The 23,352-nt window shown below is 40.2% G+C and overlaps 1 protein-coding gene across 14 annotated transcripts in view; it reads left to right on the top strand.

Moving 5' to 3' along the window:
• tacc2 (transforming, acidic coiled-coil containing protein 2) overlaps positions 1-23,352 on the top strand; it is a 79,564-nt gene that overhangs the window by 8,131 nt on the left and 48,081 nt on the right. For 13 of the 14 annotated variants that reach the window (XM_047352039.1, XM_047352045.1, XM_047352032.1 and 10 more), the window contains 4 exons: positions 3,851-4,053; positions 7,180-7,281; positions 9,945-15,596; positions 17,119-17,721. In XM_047352039.1, coding sequence (XP_047207995.1) covers positions 3,851-4,053; positions 7,180-7,281; positions 9,945-15,596; positions 17,119-17,721 — 6,560 coding nt within the window. Of the gene's footprint in view, positions 1-678; positions 991-3,850; positions 4,054-7,179; positions 7,282-9,944; positions 15,597-17,118; positions 17,722-23,352 lie in introns of those variants that run through there. The other variant, XM_047352041.1, reaches the window with a different exon arrangement.

Genomic DNA, 23,352 nt, shown 5'->3' with positions numbered 1-23,352 from the left:
AGCAACAGGTTTGGGGTGAGCACCAAGTTATTCTAATTTTAGCAGTTGTAATACCATAACTTCAGTATATCCTGATGCTGGAAACTGGCCTGTGCCTTATTAGCTTGTATTGCTAATGGTAGCTAGCCTGGCCACTGAGCACATTAATCCTACTGGTCTCTAAACTTGGACTTGGAGTGGTTCCAACTTACGACTTCAGAAGTAAATGGAGCACAGTCTAAGTAGCCAGTGCCACCACCACTCTTTCGTGGTTCATTGTGGTCTGCCGTAGCTTGTTGTACCAGAAGTTTTCCAACTTATCTCCTCTGCTTCACTTTTGAGAAGTTTTTGATAAAACAAAGATAAATGTGCTTGAATAAGTCATCTTTTTGATTGTTTACTTGTACCACAGTTTGGGAACCGTGGGTCCAGAGTACATTCTGGTCCCCTTTAAGGGTTTCACTGCATGCCCAACCTTTGGCCTGATTCCTAGCATTCACCTGCATATGTACGGGAGATACAGTAGGAAGCCCGGGGCAGAGTTAGTTATACAAAAATGGGAGAAAGGAAGAGGGATTGTTGTTGGAGAAGGGGACAGAAAGAGAGATAGAGAGGAGAGGTGAAGAGAGTTTGCATTCAATGGGGGAGGAGAAAACTCAGTCAGCACTCAAGTCATTTAGCGTTTCAGCAGCAAGGAGCGCTGTGTTTGTCAGTGCGAGCTAGTGTAGTGTTTCTGCTCTTCACACACACTGCAAAAAAAAACAGAGCAGGCTTACGGAAATTTAACAGGGGAGCGGCAGCAGCTGAGGAGGAGGAGGAACTTAGCTGAGTCAGTGCAGGAGAGAAGAGGGAGCGTCAGCAGCATGTGTTGCAGCATGTTTCAGTGCCGCCGTCTGCCCCCCATCAAAACACTGATTCCTGCAGAGGCTGGCTCCACACTGAGCATGACACAGTGGTAGCAGAGGAGCTGCTCTGTAGAGTCACCTTCAGCACAGCGAGGCACACTGCTGGGTAAGTGCAGCACTCACACTCAGAATCGGAGCAAACTCCTCTTTTTCTCCTCTCAACAGGAGTCATGTGTGGGCAATTAAAGTTTTTATAAGCACATGACGTGTTGGATTAACGTGACGTACCACTGGCGAAGGTTTCCGGGCAACTTCAGTCTGTGTTCTGTTTTCTTCCTGTGGGTTAATTAATACCAGCAACTCCTCTGTGTGGTGTTAAATGAAACAAGGACTGGTTTTCCACCTCACTGACCCATCTGTTGACCTTTAAAGGACCAGTAAGATGGTGGATCATTGTTGGTTGTAAACTTTTTGAAACTGGTGCACCTCCTTTTCATACAGGCGTATTATTGCTGTATGCAGGTGTAGAATAAAGTCATTTATTAATCGGATTATGTAACGATACAGAAAATAGAAACAGCAGTGAGATCATAGGCATTCGAAGTGACACCCCTGCAGCAGCACTTTTTCATTGGATTCCTTTTATTCTCCATTTTTGTTTGTGTTTTATGCTCTTTTGTGATTTTTCTTTTTGAAAAGGAGTGCTGCAGAGACACCTTACACTAAACTTGTAAAAATACTGCTGAATGCTTTTTTTGCATTGAGTTTTCATTTGCGTGTGTGAAAAAGGTTGAATATTTGCTCCTATTCTGAATGTGCCAAATATAGTAAGCTCTCTGTAAGTTTGGCAAAGGTGAGGCTGCAGAATCTCAACTAACTTTATTTGTTAATCTGATTTCAGCATCTGTTTTTAGTCAGTCAAACACTGAAATGTGCAGACAGCCAATTGTAATGTGGCCAAACATTTCTGTATGTTTCACATGGATACATGCTTTGTACAGCTGTCCTGCAAACATGTATTTTAATGGGAATTTTCTCCAGCACCAAGTAGTGTATATCTGTGAAGTGGATGGGAAGTGATAAATGGATTACAATTGTTTTGACAAATAAATGATCATCTGAAAAGCGCAGCATCCATTTGTAATAACTCCCCTTTATTGAAATACCCCTGAATTACCACTTCCTTTAGAAGTCACCTAATTAGTAACAGAGTTAATGTGTTTGTAATTTAATCCTCACACACCTTCCCATGATGAAATTCGGTGCTGGTCGCGTCATGCTGTAGGGATTTGTTTCTTTTGTACATACAGGGAAGCTGGTCAGAGTTGGTATGAAGCTAAATACATGGTCATTCTGGAATAAAACCTGGTTTTAAAGGCTGCAGAAGTAGTGTATATTCCAGCTGGGCAACAACCCTAAACATACTATGAGAACTATGACAAAATTGTTAGATCAAAGTATGTATGTATGTTAAAACATTCTAGTTAAAGTCTACACCTAAATCCAATTGTGCGAAATTGCTAAAATTAATGTTTACAGACACTGTTCATCCAGTCTGACTGAGATTGAGATATTTTGCAAAGAGAAAGGGAAAACATGTAAGAAATATAAAAACACATGTACAATTTCCCTTCCACTACACAGTATATGTTACTTTGTCTTGGTTAAAAATCACATAAAACTCCTCTAAAATACATTGAACTTTGAGGTTTTAGTGTGACAAGATGTGGAAAAGTTCAAGGTGTATAAATATTATCACAGGGCACTGATAACAATAAAACTGTCTCTAAGAAACATGTAATGCACTGATACTGTAAAAACAAAGCTGTAAAGTTCTATCTAACTTCTGCAGACTTCTGTATGTGCCCACGCAAGAAGACTTTATTATACTCCTGCATCTGCATGACGCTGGGTAAAAAAACAAAACATAAGAAAAATCCATGAAATGAAAGAACTTTCCAGGCTCCATTAACTGAGAATGGGGGAGAAATTCCTCTGAATTGCGTCTTGACAGTTGAGTGTTTGGGTGCTATGAAGGCGACGTTGCTGCAACATGATGCCACTGCCAAGTCTGGTGGTGTGTGTGTGTGTGTGTGTCTGTGTCTGTGGTTGGACTATTTTTCAGTAAGACTGACAGAAATCTCGAAAAAATTCTAAATTTAGAGAGTTTGTAGAAGTTTTAGGTTTATTAAACAAAAGAAGCACTGTCTAAATTGACTTCTCTGTAATGATTATACCAACTGTCTGTTATGCTTTGTACCATCTGGTAAGGCTGGTTTTGTCACTTGTGAACGGACTTGCTGGCTTGATAAATGATTTTTGGAGCCGTAACAAAAGTAAATGAAGACTTCCTTGTGATGTTTGTTTAAGGTGAACTCCTGCAGACTGTAATAATCACATACTTTTATCTAATGTGTTTATTGGTCTGAGCAGCACAGTGTGAACAAAGCCGTAGAAGTAAAGTTCGTCCGTCCATCCATCCGTCCGTCTATCTGTCCGTCCGTCCGTAGGAACCCCGTATTACCAGCTCAGTTACTTAACACTAGCACCTGTCTTATATGTTGTAACTCTGTTTTTGTGTATGTATGTAAATAAGAAGTTATACGCAAAAAAATGTCGTTTGAAAACAAAGTGACACACCGAGTCAGGACTGAACACGCTACATGGGCATCAAACACTACGATCAGTTAATGTTGTAGGCTGCTGTCAAATAGGCTGATGGCAGCACACAAGGTAAAATCAGTTGATTTTGTTGTTAGGCCAATATATTAATAACAATAATAGAAAAGCAGGTAAAAAAAGTGTTTAGTGATAGGACAGACTCCAGGTAATCTGCTCTGACTTTGCTGCTTACTTAATAGTTTAACATATGGGTGGAGTTATCACATGTTGTCTGTGAGCATTAATCTCTGGGGTTTTTGGGTTTGCTTCCGACATGCTCATGTTTGTTTAACTACACACTGCAGTATGTTCTGCAGGTGCTCCAGCTTACAGCTTGCTAACATGATATCTTCAATGTTCCACAGACTGAAGCAGAGAGTCTGAGTGGAAGGGACAACCAGGCACTGCTTTCTCAACCAGTGCTTCCAGAGGTCCCAGTCATCACTGGAGTGGAGGAGGGCAGAGGAGCTGCAGACCAGGAGGACAAGGAGGAGCTCGAGTTTCCTCATGACCTTCTTCCCAGTTTGGATTTCAGCAGCGAGCTGAACATCTGGGAGTGCTCACTGGGGTATGTAGAAATATCTTACAGCTGCTTTTTTCACCTCAGAGGAAATTACACACGTATTCTTGCTGTCAAACTAATGAATACATCACACTAAACTTTATTTTACACACAATAACTTTTTTGTGTAAAAAAATATTTATCCCGTGCCCCTTAACACACTTTGAGTGGAAAACATCTAGAATGAAGAATTGTTCCTAATTCAGAAAGTTATTTTGTTATTCATGTCTGCAGTTTTTTAATTATTGTTTTATTTATTAGGGGAAAAGCAATTCAAACTGACCTGTAAAAAAGTAATAACTGGTTGTGTCACCCTTGGTGGCATCAGCTGCCAATCAGGCATTTGTGACAACTGGTAGCGAGTCTTTTACATCCTTGTGGAGGAATTTCGGCCCACTTTTCTTTGCCGAATTGTTTTAATTCAGCCTTATTGGAAGGTTTTCAAGAATGAAAGACCTGCTTAAGGTCATGCCACAGCATTTCAGTCAGATCCAAGCCCTGACTATAACTGGGCTGCTACCCATCACTTAGGTTTTTGGATTTTTGAGCAATTCAGAGGTGAACTTGCTGGTATACTTTGGATCATTGTCAAGCTGCATAACCCAGGTGCGCTTGAGCTTCAGAACCGTAATTAATGGCTGGAATTTCGTTCAGGATTTTCTGGTAGAGATCCGAATTTATGGATCTACTACTGCAAGTTGTCCTGAAGCAGAAAATCAGTCGCAGTTTAACACACCACCATCACCGTGTTTTTCTATCGGTGTGATAAGCTTGCAGGGCTTTAGATTTTGTTTTGGGTTATTTTGTGATACCCTGAATGCGTTGTTTATTTATTCTTGGTGTAATTTTGGGAGGCCGGCCACATTTGGAAGATTTAACTGTGTTTTCCCCATTTGAAGATAATAGCTCAGCCAAAGGTTATTGGCTGGAGTCCCAAGATCTAAAAAAGGCTTTATAACCTTTTCCAGACTGATAAATATTAGTGACTTTATTCCTCATCTGTTCTTGAATTTCTTTAGATCAGGGCATGATATGTTGCTTTTTCAGCCTACTTCATGTTGTCAGACAGGTCCTATAGATGTATCTGGATTATATGTGTCTGGCAGTAATCAGGCCAGGGTGACATGTTCAAGAAAACTGTTAATCAGTTAATTAATGATTTAGTAAGGAGGATAAGTATGTTTTCACATAGAAATGGGTTGAATTTAATAAATATTTTTATTTTCTTTTTAATAGATGAAATAATTTTTTTAAAAGCTTTTCGTATTTTCTTCAGTTATTTTTGGCCAAAAAAAATGTATTTAATCTTAAACAGTTAATTAGGACAAAAAGCTAAATATTGAAGGGGGCAAAATGTTTTCACAGTTTTCGGATATAATTTTTCAGTTTCAAGTGAATGAATATCTGAGTCAGTATTGCGACACCTTTCTTTAAATTATGCAATCAGAATTGCCTAATAAGCCGTAAAAAATTAGGAAAAATAATTTATCCTTCTGATAGGTTGTTGATAGATTAGACTGAGAAATTAAATTAATGTGAGTGGTAGTAGTCTTTATCAATTGCTCCAGCTGCATAGTAGTTGGCACCACAATAATTAGAAAATCCCACTGGTTATCCAGTCTGGTGTGCTCAATTTACCTGACCTGGGAACTCAGACCTGGAAAACGGCAGCACACCTGAGTTGAGCGATTTTAGCAGGAAATCAGAAAAATCTGTAGGATTTGCTAAGTGTGAGGGTGCTTCCTGCTATGGCAATGCTAACCCATAATAATCTATTCCCCTATCATTCAGTGCATTTAAACACTATAGGATGTTCAGAAATATTATACTCTGAGCTGCGCGCAAAACCTTGACTTTCAGACGACTTTCCGACTTCAGCGACAGTTGTTCTTGTATTTCCATTTGGCAACTCAAAAAATCTGACTTCCGAGTGCAATTAAAGGGCACCGCTAATATACACTCAACTTGCGTGTGACGTAATTCCCAAATTGGAGCTCCAACTACCAGAACAAGTCATACCCCGGATATAATATACTTATATCGAAGTAAGAATAAAGAACAGAGAAATTAGTTGTTTTATTCTAAGAAGCAGAAACAAGAACAAAGGACACTTCATACTTAACAAGAACCCAATTGCAGAACTCTTAGTCCTCATAGGTCCGTCCTAATGCAGCATTTGCATATACTAGCAGTTGGTAACAAAACAAAAAACAAGTTCTCCCCAGATGACATGACAAGAACTAGCTGCAAGAACTCCCAAACCAGGGCTAGGACAGAATAGTGTAATTATGTTCTTTCAGCCTTGGGGGAGAGGACAGATTTCTCTGGTCTTACGTTGTACGTTTATATCTTTATGTTGAGACAGTTAATCAATTAAGACTGCTGGTCAGGTTGGCTGACAACATTTGGTTACAAAAGCATTGGAGATCCTCCACAACTTTGAAAATGATTTGTGTGGGAACGTTGCAAATACCTGGTAGAAAACTAAATGGTGAGAAGGATATGAATGATGCATGGTGACGCTGTTCAGATGATTTTTAAGTACCGTCCCTATGGTTGGCTAGTGATGCTAATATTGGTATCTGCTTCACAGCTTCCTGTGGGGTGGTAGTGAGTCAGGGAGGAGGGAAGTAGTCTTACAATCAGAAAGCTGGGGTTTCGACTCCAACGACAAACAGTCGGGTATGAGTACATGAACGTTGCACAGCTAGGTAAATGAGACTCGTAGTGGAAAAGAGCTTCAATGAAATGAGACTCAGCTTGAGATTTATTTTATCTGTGATGACACAAAAAGAAGTGATTTCATTGATTTTTGTTTGGCATTAGGACCACCATCGAGTGAGACAAGAATGAAACTGGCAATGTATGTATTAGACAAACCGGAACAGATTCTAGTTTGACATTCTAGAAAATTTGTGAAAATAGAAGAGAGGGTGATTCTTCCATTTCACGACTACATGTGGTCAAATAATTACCACTACTTCCCTGTTGGAAAATAAAAGAAAAACTTTGTCTACAATCGTGCACTGCTTATAAATAATACCACATATACTAGTTATTCAGTTGAAAGTTAACTCAATAATGATCTGTGTGTCTCCACATTTGCTTATATGTGTGAATCTGTGTCAGCAGAGCTCAGTCTAGCTCCGATGAGAGAGAATGTGAGCAGGTGAACCCTCTGCTGGCGGGCCTGCAGCATCACATGGTTGGACCATTGCTGGTTTTAGACGGAAGGTACCACATGATTGAGCATGCGTCTCTGCTGCAGGACTGTGGTCAGCAGTAAATGAGATCATAAGGTGCTTGGATTTGATCTAATGTTTCTAACTTATGCTTGATCGTAATGATGTCACCGCTGTGGGGCTGCCTGTTGAAGCAGGTTTTATTTTGATGTGTGATGATTAATTTACTCATGATCATGTGACTTATCTGCAAAAATGTTTTTTTTTAAGATCTGCATCCAGGCTTTAATATTTACTGACAATATCACACCCTGCTACAACATAAGCAATGTTTTACTGGATAGTTTAACAATTCAAACTCCAAAAATGAAAGGTAAAGAAAACAACATTCCTGGTTTTTTTCTTTACCCTTTACAGACTTAATGGTCTTAAGATTCATCACTGTTTGAGACATTTGCTTTGTTCCTTTTTCAGGCAGTTGCAGGAATCATTTTGACGCCTGCCAACTGGAAACACTGGAGTTTATTTACTGCTCCGCCCTTTAGTGCAAAGTGCCAAGAGAATTAGATACAGGCTTGAATGGCAGGTTGGTTAGTGAGCAACATGCTGGAAGAGAATTTGTGTTTACAAGGATACAAGGAGTGCAATCACAGCTGACAGATGAAGGGAATAATAATGGTCTTGTTCTGAGGGGGTTCTTGTATTTATGTTCCTCCACCTAAACTGTACTGCATAAAAACCACAAACAAGTGGTGTGGTTTCTGTGCAAAACGCATAAGGGAACTTCGTTTTTCAAGCTGTTTGTCGTGTTGTTTTGGTGTATGGGCATGAACATCAGATACGTTGTTTTTGGTATCGTGTGGGGAAATGAAATGTTATGTATTAAAATGTGCCATAGAGTTCAGAAAGATGAAACCCAAACACAATAAACAGGAAAACATCAGGGAAATTAACTATGACGCAACCTGGCATTTCCTGTACTTCTAACTAAAAGCTAAGCAGAGACTCAGGTATTACATCTTCCTGGCACAAGAACCTCCTCAACTGTGAAATGCAAAAATTTAAGACACTTCAACAATAAAATAATAACTGAGTATAATAGTAAGTTTTGACAAAAACTCACTTATTTACAATTAGATTTTAAAGACACAGTTAATTTGATTCTTTCAAGTTTAATACAATGGAATCTCTTATTTCTAAAGTATAATACAGTCCGGCTGGAATTAAATTAGTCCCTCTTGCCAAGTTTTAAGCCTGTAAAACGGTTTCCTTAAAGTATTGCCCTGGCCTAAAAAATGACATTTTGAGTTCATCTGACAAAAGCACTTTCTTCCTCCGTGTTGGCTGTGTCCCCTCCTTGGCTTGTGACAAACTCTAAAAAGGATTTTTTATGGCTTACTTTCAACAATAGATTTTTTTCTTTTAACACTTAGAACTAATAATGATCCCACTAACCAATTATTCCACCTGAGTTAGGGATCTCTAGCTCCCCTAGAGTTACCATGGGCCTCTCGGCTACTTCTATAATTAATTGTTCCCCAGAAGGACTCATCAGGTTTAGCTTGGTAGGTTTGTGGTTTTGCCAAGCTCTTCCATTTTAGATGATTGATTAAAGACTGCTGCATGAGATGTTCAAAGCTCTGGACATTGTATATGATGGAACAATAATTGCATCAAATAAGGTTAATAAATAGTAAAGTTATATAAATGCACCCCACCCTTGTCCACTCAAGTGTTTTTGTTACATGTTTTAAAGTCACCATAACTATAACATAACTATACAGTGCCTTGCAAAAGTATTTATACAGATTGAACTTATTCCCATTTTGTACCCTTACAATCACAAATTCCAATCTATTTAATTGGGATTTTATGTTGTTGACAATTAAGTTTGAGGCGACTGCTCTCAAACCTGGTTGGACTTTGCCTCTGTTACTTAAATCAGTAATGAGTATTCAAAGTAGGATTTTGCATTTTGAATGCTCTTTACGATGAAAAGACAAAATTATTGCAGGATTGACATTTCAGACTGTCTTCATGATCTTACCTTAGCAATTATTGCAGTTAGCATTAACGGTAAAAGCAGACCTTAACTCTGACACTTCTAAAAAGCTGCCAACATCCAGATTCAACCTGTCCTACCAATATTATTTTCTTTCAAGTAGCTTGTTACATCTCTGTGGTTCCACTGAGTTCCTTTTAAACATCTCACTGATGTTAGAAGTGGCTAACTTAGAGTGTTGTTTATTCAGTAACAGCATTCACACCGAAGAGTGTTATTACTCCGACCTCAAACAACAAGCATGTCTGCATGAATTCATAATGACCAGGAGCAAAAAATTAGACAGTTTCAGTGTGAATTCCTGAATTCGATTGAATTAACAGTTTCATGAGACCATTAATATTGTACGTCTTTACCCTGGGAGCCACTGGGGATCAGTGAGAACTAATTTAATGAAGTTAATTAGATGCGGTTTCTTTGTGTTTTGGTATGGTCGGGAAAAATACGTGCATGTTCTTTTACCACCCATAATGTTAGAAACAGCTAATATTCAGTTCTCGCTCAGAAAAGGCCATCCCAGGCATCCCGAGTGCAACTGTGTGTTGTGTTTGCTGAGCATGCAGGTATGCTCTGCCAATAGCAGTGCTTGATGGCATCGTGAAATGAGCGGCTGTCTGTCTCGTCCTAACTGTGTCACCCTGCCCTCATCTCAGGCCTGATGGCATCCAGCCAGTAATCCCAGATGTCCAGGCTTCACCTCAGCCGGGAATCCTGACACCTTCCCCAACTAACTTCTTGGACCAGGAACTACAAATGGCCCTCCAAGAATGCGAAGAACAAATGGCATCACTTTGCGTACTTGCTTCTAAGGAGTCTGAGATGGCTCAGGATGTAGCATGGAAGACGACCAGTGAAGTGATGTTTAATGAATCCAGGAAGTCGTTCTCGCCACCTCCATTTGCAGTGCAGACAGGACATAGCAACGGGAGCCATGGAAACAACAGTACACATGGAAACAGTGAGGCAGCAAGCAGGCAGACAGATACAGTTGTGTTTAGTTTTAGGGATTACATTCTAGGCACAGAGAATAACTCTGGGAAAATAGCAACTGAAAGAAAAGTAGAAGCAAATCAGAGTCTGGAGGGATGTTCAGAGCTTAAGGCAAAAACATGGATGGATGAACAGAAGGAAAAATCAGATACAAATAAAGAATCTTCAAAAGAACAGAGAAACTTCGAGACCTTAGACCAACATGTTGGTCCAAGTGTCACTACTGAAATAAATAGCTCAAAAGATTTTGATTCAGAGATTAAAGAAGAAGGCCCAAGAAGAAAAGTAGAGACTGCAGCCTTATGGAAAGACTTTACAAATGATGAGCTTGATATTAATGTTTGTACAGATGAGGCTAAGGCAGATTGTTTAGATTCAGCAACATCAGTAGCACTGAAAGAAACAGGCGAGCAAAGTAAGACAAATCAGTCAATGTCAAAATCAGACAAACAGATAAGCACCAAGCAGGTTGGACAGAACAAAGAAGCAAAGAAAAAGAAACACAAGAAAAAGAAAAAGATAGAAAAGGGCGCCGAGAGTGAACGGAAAGCAAAAACCGAGCTTTCGCATTCTGAAATCAAAACACAGAATCTGTCACCGTTGTATGTTTACTCTCGCATAGATTTAACAGAAAATGCTACATCAGAGCTAGACACTGAGCTTCTGACTTGTGGGGAAAAGACTGATTACAAGCAGCAGCTGAGTCCTGGGGGAATGCTAAAGTCTTACCCCCAAATCAGTCTGGATCATCTTACTGCCACAGGCTGCTCACCTGTCTCCATGCAAGCCCTTTCACAGAAGACCCATCAGTCAGATAACCACAACAATATGGATGCCCAGGGTGTTATTAATCAGAGCTCAAAGTGTGAGCAAGATGTAACCAAAGGAGAAAACAGAATACACACTACACCAGCAACAAATCTCCAAACAGCTATCAAACAAGCTGATTCTAGTGAAAAGGGATTGGATGTACAGAAGCAGGAGGCTATATTTACTACAGAAGCAAAAATACTCACAGAGGAGGATCAGATTGTACTCTGCAACAGCAGAACTTGTGTGGGAGACAGTTGTGTGGAGACCGGCCTTGGAAAAGCTTTAATAGTGGTTAATGCGTTGCCACTGACAACACCCACACTGTCAGAAGTGACAGAAAGCGAGAGAGAAGGAGAAAGCGTGAGCTGTTATCTACAGGAGAGTGTGGCTATGGTAGCAGTTGCAGAGACTCAGGAAGAAGCTGGAGAAGGCAAATTGAGAGGAAGAGGAGAGTATCTTCGCTCTGCGGATGTGAACAGTAACAAACTCCTGGCGAGCTCCCGCCAGGTCTCATTAATCTGCTCCCAGGGAAATTGCACGCTTCCATTGTCAGCCGAAGAAGGGGAGACTGCATGTGAAGAAAGCTGCAGCAACAAAATGCCACACAACTTGGCAGAGGCTGAAATTAAGGGACAGAGAGAGACGTGCATTCACAGCGCAGACACAGAGATCTCACCAGCCGAAGAGACGGACACAGAAAAGGAGCTGCTATGCTTAAAAGGCTGTACTAATACCTTCGCTCCTGATTTCCAGGATCACAGTGCTGCACGATTGGAAAGATCAGGAGAGGGAGGGGGAAGAGAAGGAGGAGGAGAGGTGGGAGAAAAAGAAGGGCTTGCAGGAGAGCACAATCTACTCAGCCAGCCGAAAGGCTCTGCTGGAGGGGTGTCATCGGTTAAGGAAGGAGCGAGTCCGCCCAGGGATGTTGCCGAGTCACAGCTGAAGTCACAGTGCCGGGGTGAGCCGATCGCTACCATCCTTGAGTGTTTTGAGGAAGAGCTTTTCTATCACAAACAGCATGACGTGACAGTTTTACCTCTTCTCTCTTACTCTGAGCAGCAGCAGAGGTTCAGTAATACAGATGTCGGGATAAAGGGTGAACCAATTCAAGAACTGGTTTCAGAGGAAGCAATCTCTTTGGGACAACCTTGCCAGACATCATTTCTTATGGAGAGAAACTGCAAACGCGTTTTCCAGTCTTTCATCTCACCTCAGCCTTTGAATACATCACAGCGAAGCGAAAAACGAGCTAGATCTGAGCAAATAGCAAGATCTGATCAACAGGTTGGACCTTGTAGCACGGAAGAGAGGACAGCTGAAAGCATAGCCAATATCCAGGGCAAGACCAGTAGCCTCAATATGACTGGAAGAAGTGCCCTTTTGTGTGCCAACAGTGGAGGTAACAGAGTTCACTTTGCAGATGATGTTAATCTTAAGGTCATCTCCTCTGAGACTCTAACGGAGATGCCAGTTCCAGGTTTGGACTGTGCCTCTTTGCGTCCGTTGACTGTTCACGAGAAGTTGCACCATCCTGTGACAGAAACCAGCTACACTTTCCCCAATCTTCCTTGCTTCAGGACACCAGAAACCCACAAAAATGCAGCTATAATCAAGGATGAAGCAGCAATACAAAGTTTAAATGATGTTCAAGAGCAAATAAAGGATGCTAAATTGGATAAAGAAGATACCAAGAAAGTTATTGCTTTAGATCACTTGCATCATCACCACCATGAAAGAAATGCTGTAGACTTGGGTGAAATGGCCGAGGCCAAGGGATGCTCAAAACAGGTTTTATCTACTGGGAAGAATCAGATAGGTAATGAAGATCACATTAAGAATGAGTCTAAAAATTCAGGTAAGACCCACCTCCTTCAGGGGCATTCATCTTTAAAGCAAGATGTTGCTGTGACTCTTGAAGAAAAAGAAGAGAGCCAGCATAATGAATCTGATGGTCCTACCTGTAAAACCGTCTCCCTTCCTGAGGAGCTTCTTGATACTGATCTTAATCTGATTTCCAAATCTGATGCCGACTCCTCAACCTGCACCGGATCACAGCCTCCTGAACCCAACCATCAGCTCTCCTGCTATTTAGATGAAACCCCTCCAACTGGACTAGTCATCACTGATGTCATGGAGTCTATTGAGGTACTCATGTCCCGAAGTGCTGGTTTGACAAAGGAAGTGACCTCCTCTGTCAGCAACCCACCCTTTGTATTACAGCCCCCTGGACCAATGATGAGTCACTTGGAGTGTATTACCGACTGTGATATCTCTTTTCCAGAGCACACAGATTGTCACAGTGCTGATGGGGACTGCATCAGTGTCTCCAGAGAGGTGGCAAGTAATAAGAGTGGTGAAATGAACCAAATGTCTTTAGTAGAGAATCTGAAGCAGAGTAGTAGCAGTTTCAGAGCAGACGAAACTTGTCAGAAACTGAAAGATGGAGATTGTGCTGAGCACTTGGATGATGAACCTCAGATATCTTGCACCAAGAATTTGAATGTGACTCTTGTTGCCCCATCTTCAGCTGCATATGATGTACTGTCAAAGGATGAATCTGATAATGTAATGTCGACATGTCACAATAAGCCAGACTCTACTACTAGTGAGACATCTGATAGAGACGACCTGGTTAATATCATCTGCCCTACTAGTGAGACGTGTGCTAATACTAAGGATGATAGCATGGGGGAGAAAAAGGAACTAAAAGAAGACATAACCATGGATAATCAAGAGGAAGCAGCAGATAACAAAATGCAGCAGGCAGGAAAGACATACTCAACATTACAGTATCAGCAGTATAATGGGAAAGATAAAGAGGCTGTTTTTATGGAAGCAGGAGGTCTGCTACCACAACATAGTCACAATCTGCAAAATACTGAATCACCACCAACAGAAATGGCAAAGAAAGAAGAAAGCAATGAGAGTTTTTCATCTAAATGTGAAAGTACAACATCCTCCTCATCTCCTAGTAGAGCATCTGAGGGATTTTTACCCCCTGAGTTAGAGTCTAGCACTGAAACTCAGACTGTTTATGAGCAGGGTTTGAACCAAACTGTGACAGCAGCGCTGGAATGTAGCTCTGACACTGAAGCTATACCAGATCTCAGGACCGCTTTTGGCCAATCGCAGAACTTGCGAGATCTAAACAGTTTTGCTCAAGAACTAGAGCAAAGGGAACAGCGTCTGGGATTCACACATTTCACAGGGGAGCTGTCAGGTGGAACTGGTGAAGGTGAAGAAAATACTTGCAGTTGGATTCAACCTGTAGTTCCAGAGGAGAGAGACAGCACTGTTCAGAGTTTGTTTGAATCAGAAATGAAGGAGAAGTTGTTTGATTTGCCAGCAGCAGTGAGGGTAGAGGTTCCATCTTCCTTTCCTGCAGATTTCAATGGAAGTGAAAGTGCTGCAAATGGACAGGCATTAGTTGACACAGGGATAGTTACTGTTTGCTCTCAAGCAGGTGAGACTGGGCAGAGATTAGATGTGAATAAAAACCCTGGTTTAGAGCTAGGTGAGTCAGACAGAAAGATAAAGCCAGATCAAACAACTAATGTGTACCAGCAAAGAACTGAAATGTTAGAAAACAGTGCTGCATCTGTTGAGTTTGCTTCACAGAAACCTGAGACTTCACCTATCCAAAACTCAGTTTTATCAAAGATCAGCACAGACTGTTGTAATGTTCATGTAGATGGTATTCCATGTGCAAACCGAGCTGAAGAAGTTTTTCCAAAGACATTTGGCACAATGCAAGATGTTGTTGGGGAAGCAGAAACTGGAGAAGAGGACTTCAGTGCTGCCTCAACTATGGAAAGCAAACAGGGTGAAATTAAGGATGCAGAGCTGCAAATCTGCAATGAAACCTCCGACACAGACAGAAGCCAGGTAGTGCAAATGGCCGTAAAAGGCTCTAATGTTGAGGAAATCCCAAAAGATGAGGCAGAATTGGTAGAGGAGAGGGAACAGAGGGAGGTGCAAGTAGCTGACAATGATGAAGATGTAGGCAACCAAGTGATTTTGAATTTACATGATAACAAAAGTGGAACAGAATCAGGCTCAGGTCTGTTTAACAATGGGGTGCAACAGAACAGCACAGAAACCCCTACTATTCCCTCAGAAGGGGGTGTTAGTTGTGTTAAGTCAGCTAGAATAGATGATAATAAGACGGATAACTCAAGCGCTGATGCCGTCATTGTCTCAAATGTTGTTACTTCAACCACCACTGCAGACCCTAATGAGTCAGAGAAACTCCATCATCAGGTGGCATTTTCAGAGTCCCCGGATGGAACCGAGGTAAACCATGCTGCTGCTGCTGCTTCTCGGCGTGATGCAAAATGTCTTGAAAAGACTCCTGCCTGCAGCTCTCTTGTTGATCAAGATGTGTCAGAGAGTTCTGATCCTGAGCCAGGATCCCAGGAACCAGATACAAACTGGATACAAGCCCTAAAAGAAGCTGCATCCCTCTCTCAGAGTAAACAAGTGAGCACACAGGATGCCTTGAGGTAAACACAATAGCACGTTCATACAGTATTTAAAATTGTTATAAGGGGATCATATATGTGGCCACTGAGGGGTAGTTGGGATTTGTTTGTGAAGAGATTCTGTGAAAGGTGATTGCAGTACTGGTTGATTCACAGCACCAGACTGCAGGGCAATTTCTCTGCAAAATAATAATTTGGACTACCTTTGATGTGAATAAGTTCAAAATACATAGACCAGTAAAAAGATAGACATAATTACTTTACACTAATAAGAAACTATATAAAATACAGTGTGTCTTTTGAGAATTCCTCTTCTAAGTTGGGAGAGTAACTTCCAGCCCTTTTTAAACTTTCATAAATATAGTAAAGGCTTCACATATCCCAAATAGCATTTTATAAAATGTATAATTGGTTATAGAGAGCCTCTGTACAGGCATTCTAGTTTAGCTGGACCCCAATATGAGGCATTGAAGAAGCCCCCCAAAAAACCTTAAAATCTCTATTTTCATAAATAGAATAGTTTTCTCAAATGACCATCTGTGTTTTATACAATCTGTTTTTAGTTTGAAATATTTCAATTTGCGTTTGATCTCTCTAGATGTGATAGTTTTCAATCTCAGTAATAAAGGTTTCACCAGCCACAAACTGTATTTTAACCCTTTCAGGAGCAAAATTACATAAAGGCCACCTGGATTTATTCTGGTGTAGCTGTAGAAATGTTCAATGAGTGAGTCCCTCTGTCTGTTTTTCCAAGACACATTCAACTCTCTGTGTCAGGCAGTTATCCAGTTTTACTGTTTGTCAGTTTTGACTGTGAAAAACAAAAACTATTTAAAAGGCGAAACAAATAATTATTTCTTATTTTAAATTATATTACAATATTTTTTGCATAATTAATTAATTATTATGTTTAATTTTATTAATTTTGTTTTCAATATCCAACATATATAAAAAAAAATATTGTTATTTCTTAAATGTCTAAAATAATTTAAAACGGTGGCCCGTGTCTGACTAGCTGTTAGCCTTCCATGAGATGTTTCTGCTACAGGTAAGGAAACCATTACTGATAAAAGCATCACAGAACATCACAGCAAAATAAATGTTAACTATCCTTTCAAGGTCTTTGTATCCAGGCAGTTACATTTATTTATAATTGATGTTTTCAAATGAATATCACACTAACAACCCTGTTCAGGCCTTGTTTGGAGCGATAATGTGGAGAGCAGCGTGATAATGAATATGCATGAGGATGTAAACACAGAGCTGCACTTTGTATTTGAATGGATCTCAGTCATATGACTCTGCTGGTTGAATTCTAATGAATGTAAGGCAGCCCATTATATTCAAAGGGATGACATCAGCTGTGACATTGTCCCTGATCTCCAGGGAGAGAATGAGCCTCTTCTCACACAAAGCACACCTTCAACATTTCAACAACTTTACCAAGGCAGCCCAAACCCACGCAAACACGCACATCTGTCATTTGTTTGCACATTTGCTGTCCAATAACCTTTTTCTTCTTGTGTTATTCATTTTTTTTCAGACCACTTCCATCTCTGGAGTCTCCTCAGGTTGAGTTTTTAACTCCCACTGAGGAGATAGCTGCTCCACTGAGACCAGAGGAGGCGATCCCACCACCAGAGGAAGCAGAAGAAAAGACAGCCCAGAGCTCATGTCTAAGTACTGTGAAGAGGCCAGTAGATCTTCCTAAACCTTTAGAAAAGGTGGATCTTCCTGAACCAACAAAACATACAGCAGATCTGACCACAAAGGCTGAGCTTCTGGAAGAATCATCCAAAAAACCAAAACCTTTAGAGCCAGAATCATCTCCAAAGTTTTCAAAGTCTGACAGGAAACCTGTTGAAGAAGCAGCAGAGCAGACTGCACTCTTAAAATCTGCTCAAGAGGCAGAAGAGATCCCAGAACCAACAAGAAATGACGTAGAAACCGGAGGAACAGAAAATCTAGAAGATTTACAACGAACCAAGCCAAGAGTAGAGACTGTACAGCAAGAGCAGCAGTTATCGGAAGAGCCAGAAGAAAAACCCACAGAGGTCTTACCTGTGGAGCCATTTAAAGTCCTTGCTGAAAATACTGAAGTACCAGAACCAGTCGAAGATCCCTCCACAGCGCTACAGGACTGCGGGTAAGCTGAAACTCAAGCTACCAGGCAGTTTCACTTGTGTAGTTTTATAAGTCTGAGATTTAGGAATATTATTCATTAGCTTTGCATGACGTTCATTCATTCTCCCTGTAAGAGCTGCTGTCTATGGTTTCTCTGAAAGCTTGTTCCACCAGGAACCTGCTTGATAATATGTCCCTAGTAGGCATCAAACAACAGACTACTCCTTCAGGGCTCAGTTGGGGTCTGGAGCATAGAAACATCTCCTTCTGTTTTCTTTAAGTGAATAAAATCCCTTGCATTTTTATCAGTTTTATATTTTTTTCAACAGTAAATAATACACTGGATTTCTTTAGTCTTTTAGACACAGTCCATGACATCTGCACTATCTTGCACAATAGCCTCAGAAGGTTTGTCCTTTCCAGCCTCTTTTCTATTCTGCTATTTATGTGTTTAAATGAATTTGTGTGGTTTTCAGACCCTTGGAGGGTGTCTGGTTTGGTTCTTGTGTCTGCAGAGGTTTCACAGTATCTGATCAAACCAGTTAGCGGGAGCCTTACAGATCTGTGCTGCCTCTGAGGCCAGTCAACCAGTTGTTTTCAGTTCAGCTTCTATGTGGGTCGTCTGGCTTCACATTTTAAATCATTTTATCAGCTCTGGTTTCACTAATTTTCTTGTTTCCTGCTGTTTGTCAAATATATACAGCACTTTGCTTTAGTGTTCACATTTTATCTAAGTTCAACCACTAACATCTGACTAATTGTTTAGGATTTTATGTGATGGACCAACACAAAGTAGGGCAGAACTGTGAGGTAGAGTCAATAGTGAACAGTTTTTAATAAATAAAATCTGTAAAGTGCAGCATGCACATGTAATTGACCTCATTCACTCAGACACCTCTAAATAAAACCCAGTGCAACTAATTACCTTCAGAAGTCAACTAATTAGTCCACATGGGTGTAACTTAATCTCAGCATAAAGCCACCTTATCTATGAAGGCCCCTAAGGAGTGTTAGAGAACATTAGTGACAAACAGCATCACAAAGACCAAGGAAGATAGCAGACATGTCTGGGATAAATCATCTGAAAATGGAAAGAGTATGGCAACACCTCCGACCTACCGACATATGGTCGCCCACTTAGATAAACAACCAGGCAAGGAGAGCATTAATCAGAGAAGCAGCCAAGACCCCTATGGAGGAGCTGCAGAGATACACAACTCAGGTGGGAGATTCGGGACAGGTATTACTGGTGTAGCTCCACAAATCTTGCCTTTTTGGAAGAGATGCAAACACCAAAATTAAACTTTTTGCCTGCAAAATGTGATGCATGGAGGAAAATTGCCTTGAAAACCCATCATCACAGTTTAACATAGTGGTGGCAGCATCATGGTGTGGAATTGCTCCTCTTCAGCAGCTAGTGGGAAGCTGGTCAGAGTTGATATGCAGATGGTTGGAGCTAAACACCAGCCAATACTGGAACAACACCTTTAGTAGACTAGAAAAGACTTGGGGCTGAGGCAAAGGTTCATCTTCTAGTTGGGCAGCAAATTTAGACAAAAATACAAAGCTACAATAAAATGGGTTAGATTAAAGCACTCATGTGTTCTAATGGCCCAATCAAACTCCAGACCTAAATCGAATTGGGAAGTTGTAGGAAGACTTAGAACATGTACTTTCTGTTGGTCTGACACTTAATAAAATATATTGAATTTGTAATGAGAAACAATATGAAGTTCAAGGGATGTGAATACTTTACACAAGCACTGTAAATATGGAGGGATTTTTCTGTTGATTTAGTATTATTTACTCTTTCATTATATCCACTACCTTCTCATTCATGCTTCCTATGTGTCTCTCGTTGCATGCCGAGGAGGCAATTACATGCCGGAACAGCACTTGCCTCCTGTCAGTCTCCACATTTGTCCCACCATAGACTCAGAACTTTGCTCCAAGGAAGAATACCGGTGATATACACTGCCACATGTCAGCAATAGATAAGGTTACACATACTAACATGTGGCAGACTAAAATATGACTGGTGGCCAATGATGTGTGTGTAAGTGTGGGCATATGTTGTATTTTCCTCCGCCCCCGAAGGCTGCCGTAGCTGTCAGTCCTGCTCAGTCTGTGCGGCTTTGTGAGCTGAAACCTGCAGTGGGAGGAATTTCGTCAGGACGCAGTCCCACTGAAGTCACAGGGCGGACAGGGCTGGAACAAAAGCAAGGCTTCAGAAAAAAACACTTGAGCATGTGCTGTGGTGTGAGAGTGAACGACGCATTCACAGACAGAAAAGAGGAGGTGCAGACGCAGGTTCTCCTGTTTGTGGAGTAAAGAGGGACCTGAACAAAGTTAAATCTTGAAAGTTTCTTTTCTGTGATGGGCCCTTCCTCAGCTGAAATCTGGGAACTCTGGGTGAGTTTGAGAGAGAGCCGCTGCTGTTGTTTTATTGTTGTTTTTCTTCCTAGAATAAGTGTGTTGGTGCTTAAGTCCTTCCAGGTGGACACAGCAGATGGTCTGTAGGTAACTTGTGCTAATTACTGTCTGCCACTGTTGACCCCACCAGATGGGCAGAGGGGTGGGACAGACCGAGAAATTACAGTATGGAAGGATTTTGTGGAACAAAGTTGAGCAAAGAACAGTGTGCTGCCTCCCATTTAAAAAAAAAAAAAAAAACATTGACAAGTATGAGCATGTTATACTTTCTTCTATGAGAGCTGAGCTGTGCTAGTGGACAAGAATTTACCTGTAATTTACCTTTACAGAAATTGTAAAGTTGTTTAATTTGAGTCTGTATGATTTCCATTGGCACATCTAGAGGCTAAAAGTTTTACCCATTCTTCACAGCAGAAACTCAGATTGGATGCGAGCATCTGTGAACAAAAACTTTCAAGCCTTGCCACAGATTTTGCATTGGACTTTTCCCATTCACTCTGACTAGGTTCCTTGTCTCTGCTGAAGGAAAACATCCCCACAGCATGATGTTGCCACCAACATTTTTTTAAGTGTAGATAGTGAGTTCATGATGATTTCAGTGTTGCACAAAAAGCGTGTCGTATGTATGTACCTTTGCAAAGCACTGTATATGTTAACCATTCTTTTACTAAAATGGGTTTTGGAGTGTTGTAGTTTATGTAAATGTGTCAGATTTAGCCACAGAGAGACATTTTCATGGACAAAATACTGAAAAATCTACAAAGGTTTAAATACAGCAGTCACTGATCTAGGTATGATCACAGATTTGATTAGTTACCAACCACTGTTTTATGGATTCAAAGAACTGCCAGATTTAATGTTTCTCAGTTTTGTCAGTTCAGTATTCAAAGTATGTACTACTGAATAAGAGAAGTCAGGGCACCTGAAGGCACTTCTGCTTTGTGCGATCTTACATTCTCCCCTAGTTGTGGACAAATGTTGAGTTATTTACTGAAGGTATTACAAGTAGAGTAGTAGTGCCAGATCATGCATAATTTTATACAGTACTAAAACATCCAGGTATTTCATCCTAATTTCCAATCTAAATTATTTTATTTAGTTTAAACCCTACATTGATGGTGAGTTATTATTATTTAGAGATTAACCATAGCAGCTGATGGCTTTTGGTCTATTGTTTTGTTTTTGCTTGTAAATATGCAAAAATCCCATCTGCATATGTCTAAGTAACATGAGGTGGACAAAAGAAGTCATTAATATTTAGACTAAAAGGCAGAGGACCAAAGGTAGAACCTTGAGGTACACCAACATTAAAATAAACCATCTGACATAATTTGTAATATATGTGAACAGCCTGTTTTCTATGATCAGTTAAACTGAGAAGTTTTATTTTTGGTAACTTAGAAATAAACACGTCATGGTCAGCTGCATCAAAGGCTTTCTTTATATCAAACCACCACTGTCAAATCTAGCCTTGATATTTTCAGCAGTTTCAGTTGAATAGTGTTTCCAAAACCCAGACTGCATGAATGTAATGAAAATGTAGTAGTATTCAAGTGTTGAATTATTTTTTCATAAATTTCTTTTTCTAAAACTTTGGACGCTACTGCAAGAATGCTGATGGGTCTATAATTACCAAAAACAGTGCTTTCACCAGATTTAAATACAGGGGGTAATAACTGCAGTTTTCTAGGTAGTTGGAAATTTCCCCTCTCTAACTCACCGGTTAACATGTGGCACAGGCTGATCAAGAGCCTCCTTATGAGTTTTAAAAATTTGTATCCATGCCATATAGGTCTTTAGCTAATCAAGATTAAAGAGAAGAAGAAGTAATCATTGGTTTTGAATCTATAATGTCTCTAAAATGTAAAATAGGAACATCACTAAGATATATTGGTTTTCTAGAAGCTTTGAGTAGAATCAATAAAGTGTTAAATCCATCAAAGGGAAGTTGGGTGTGCTAAAACCCACTCTGCAATGTAAATAGACTGGTTGCCCTGGTGATTGTAGGTTTATTTGCTTAGCATGAAGGAATAAACTCGTCTGTCACTTATTGTGACATTTAAAAATATACTGACATCATAAAGTAAGTCAAGTATAACTTTGCAAAACAACAGCTGTTTTCTTTTGCCGTTTTTGTGTAAACATTATGAACTAGCTGTTGGCTGCAGGAGAGAGATATGGTCCAATCTTTACAGTAATTTTACAACACGTTTTTTTGGCAAAACTCAGCTGGTTTCATTTAAAAGTCTGTGTGTTTGGCATAAAACACCTGGACGCTTGAACTCAGATGTTTCCAGTAAATTACTTTTAAACAGGCAACCAAAAAGGCAATAGATCCTATCTAAGCACAGTCAAATATGTTTATTAATATTCATTTATAAAAGATAAGGCTATACCATCATGTATTATCTGTTGAGGAAAGTTCTCACTAAATCCTTTGTATTTAGCTTTAAGTTTCGAAGGTATTTGCAAGTGTTGCCCAGTACCCAGATGAATTACTGGCAGTAAGAATGTATTGTGCCGCTTCCAGGGTATAATTCAACAGTACAATGTAGCTGGTTTGACGCCGTGTGAAGTCCGACAGTGAAACAGCTCATGTGTTCTAATTTGTTATATTTATCCCGTGGCTACTTTATGCTCATCATATCTGTGGGCAGTGCTAAATCGGAAATCCTCAGCTGTTACATTGAGTGGGTCAGCTGACTGTATCCCTGTTTAAAAAGGGGAATCTAATCATTGCTTATTCCACAACTCCTCAGCAATCAGCTTTTCATCATGTTTTAAATCAGTTATCTTTTCCCCTCAGCATGATTTTGTTCTTACATATACTTCAGATTAGTCTCTTTCCATTTTTGAATTAGTACTTGTGAATTTGTGAGTACAAGTTCAGTTTATTTATAATTCAGTTTATATAACACCAATTCACATCTAATTTAATGTCAAGGCACTGGGTTCAATTCATATCCTCTTTTATAGAATCAAGCTAGGTCCAATGAAGTTAAAATGAATCCAGTTCATTCCAACACATTCCAATCATATAATTAGATTCAGTTTAATTGCATACAATCAGATTCTATCATGAAATGCTAGTTGAGTCGTTCATGGCACCAAGCCACTGAGTTTGTAGCAATTCCTCATCCTGATCAAGCATATGACAACAGCACACAGAAAGCTCTACTTTTTAACAGAAAGAACATTTGGCACACAGAAAAACAAAAAA

Source organism: Girardinichthys multiradiatus, chromosome 22 (assembly GCF_021462225.1).
Source record: "Girardinichthys multiradiatus isolate DD_20200921_A chromosome 22, DD_fGirMul_XY1, whole genome shotgun sequence".
Taxonomy (NCBI): domain Eukaryota; kingdom Metazoa; phylum Chordata; class Actinopteri; order Cyprinodontiformes; family Goodeidae; genus Girardinichthys; species Girardinichthys multiradiatus.
The sequence above is the reverse complement of the archived record's forward strand: the minus strand, read 5'-3'. Positions and strand labels throughout refer to the sequence as shown.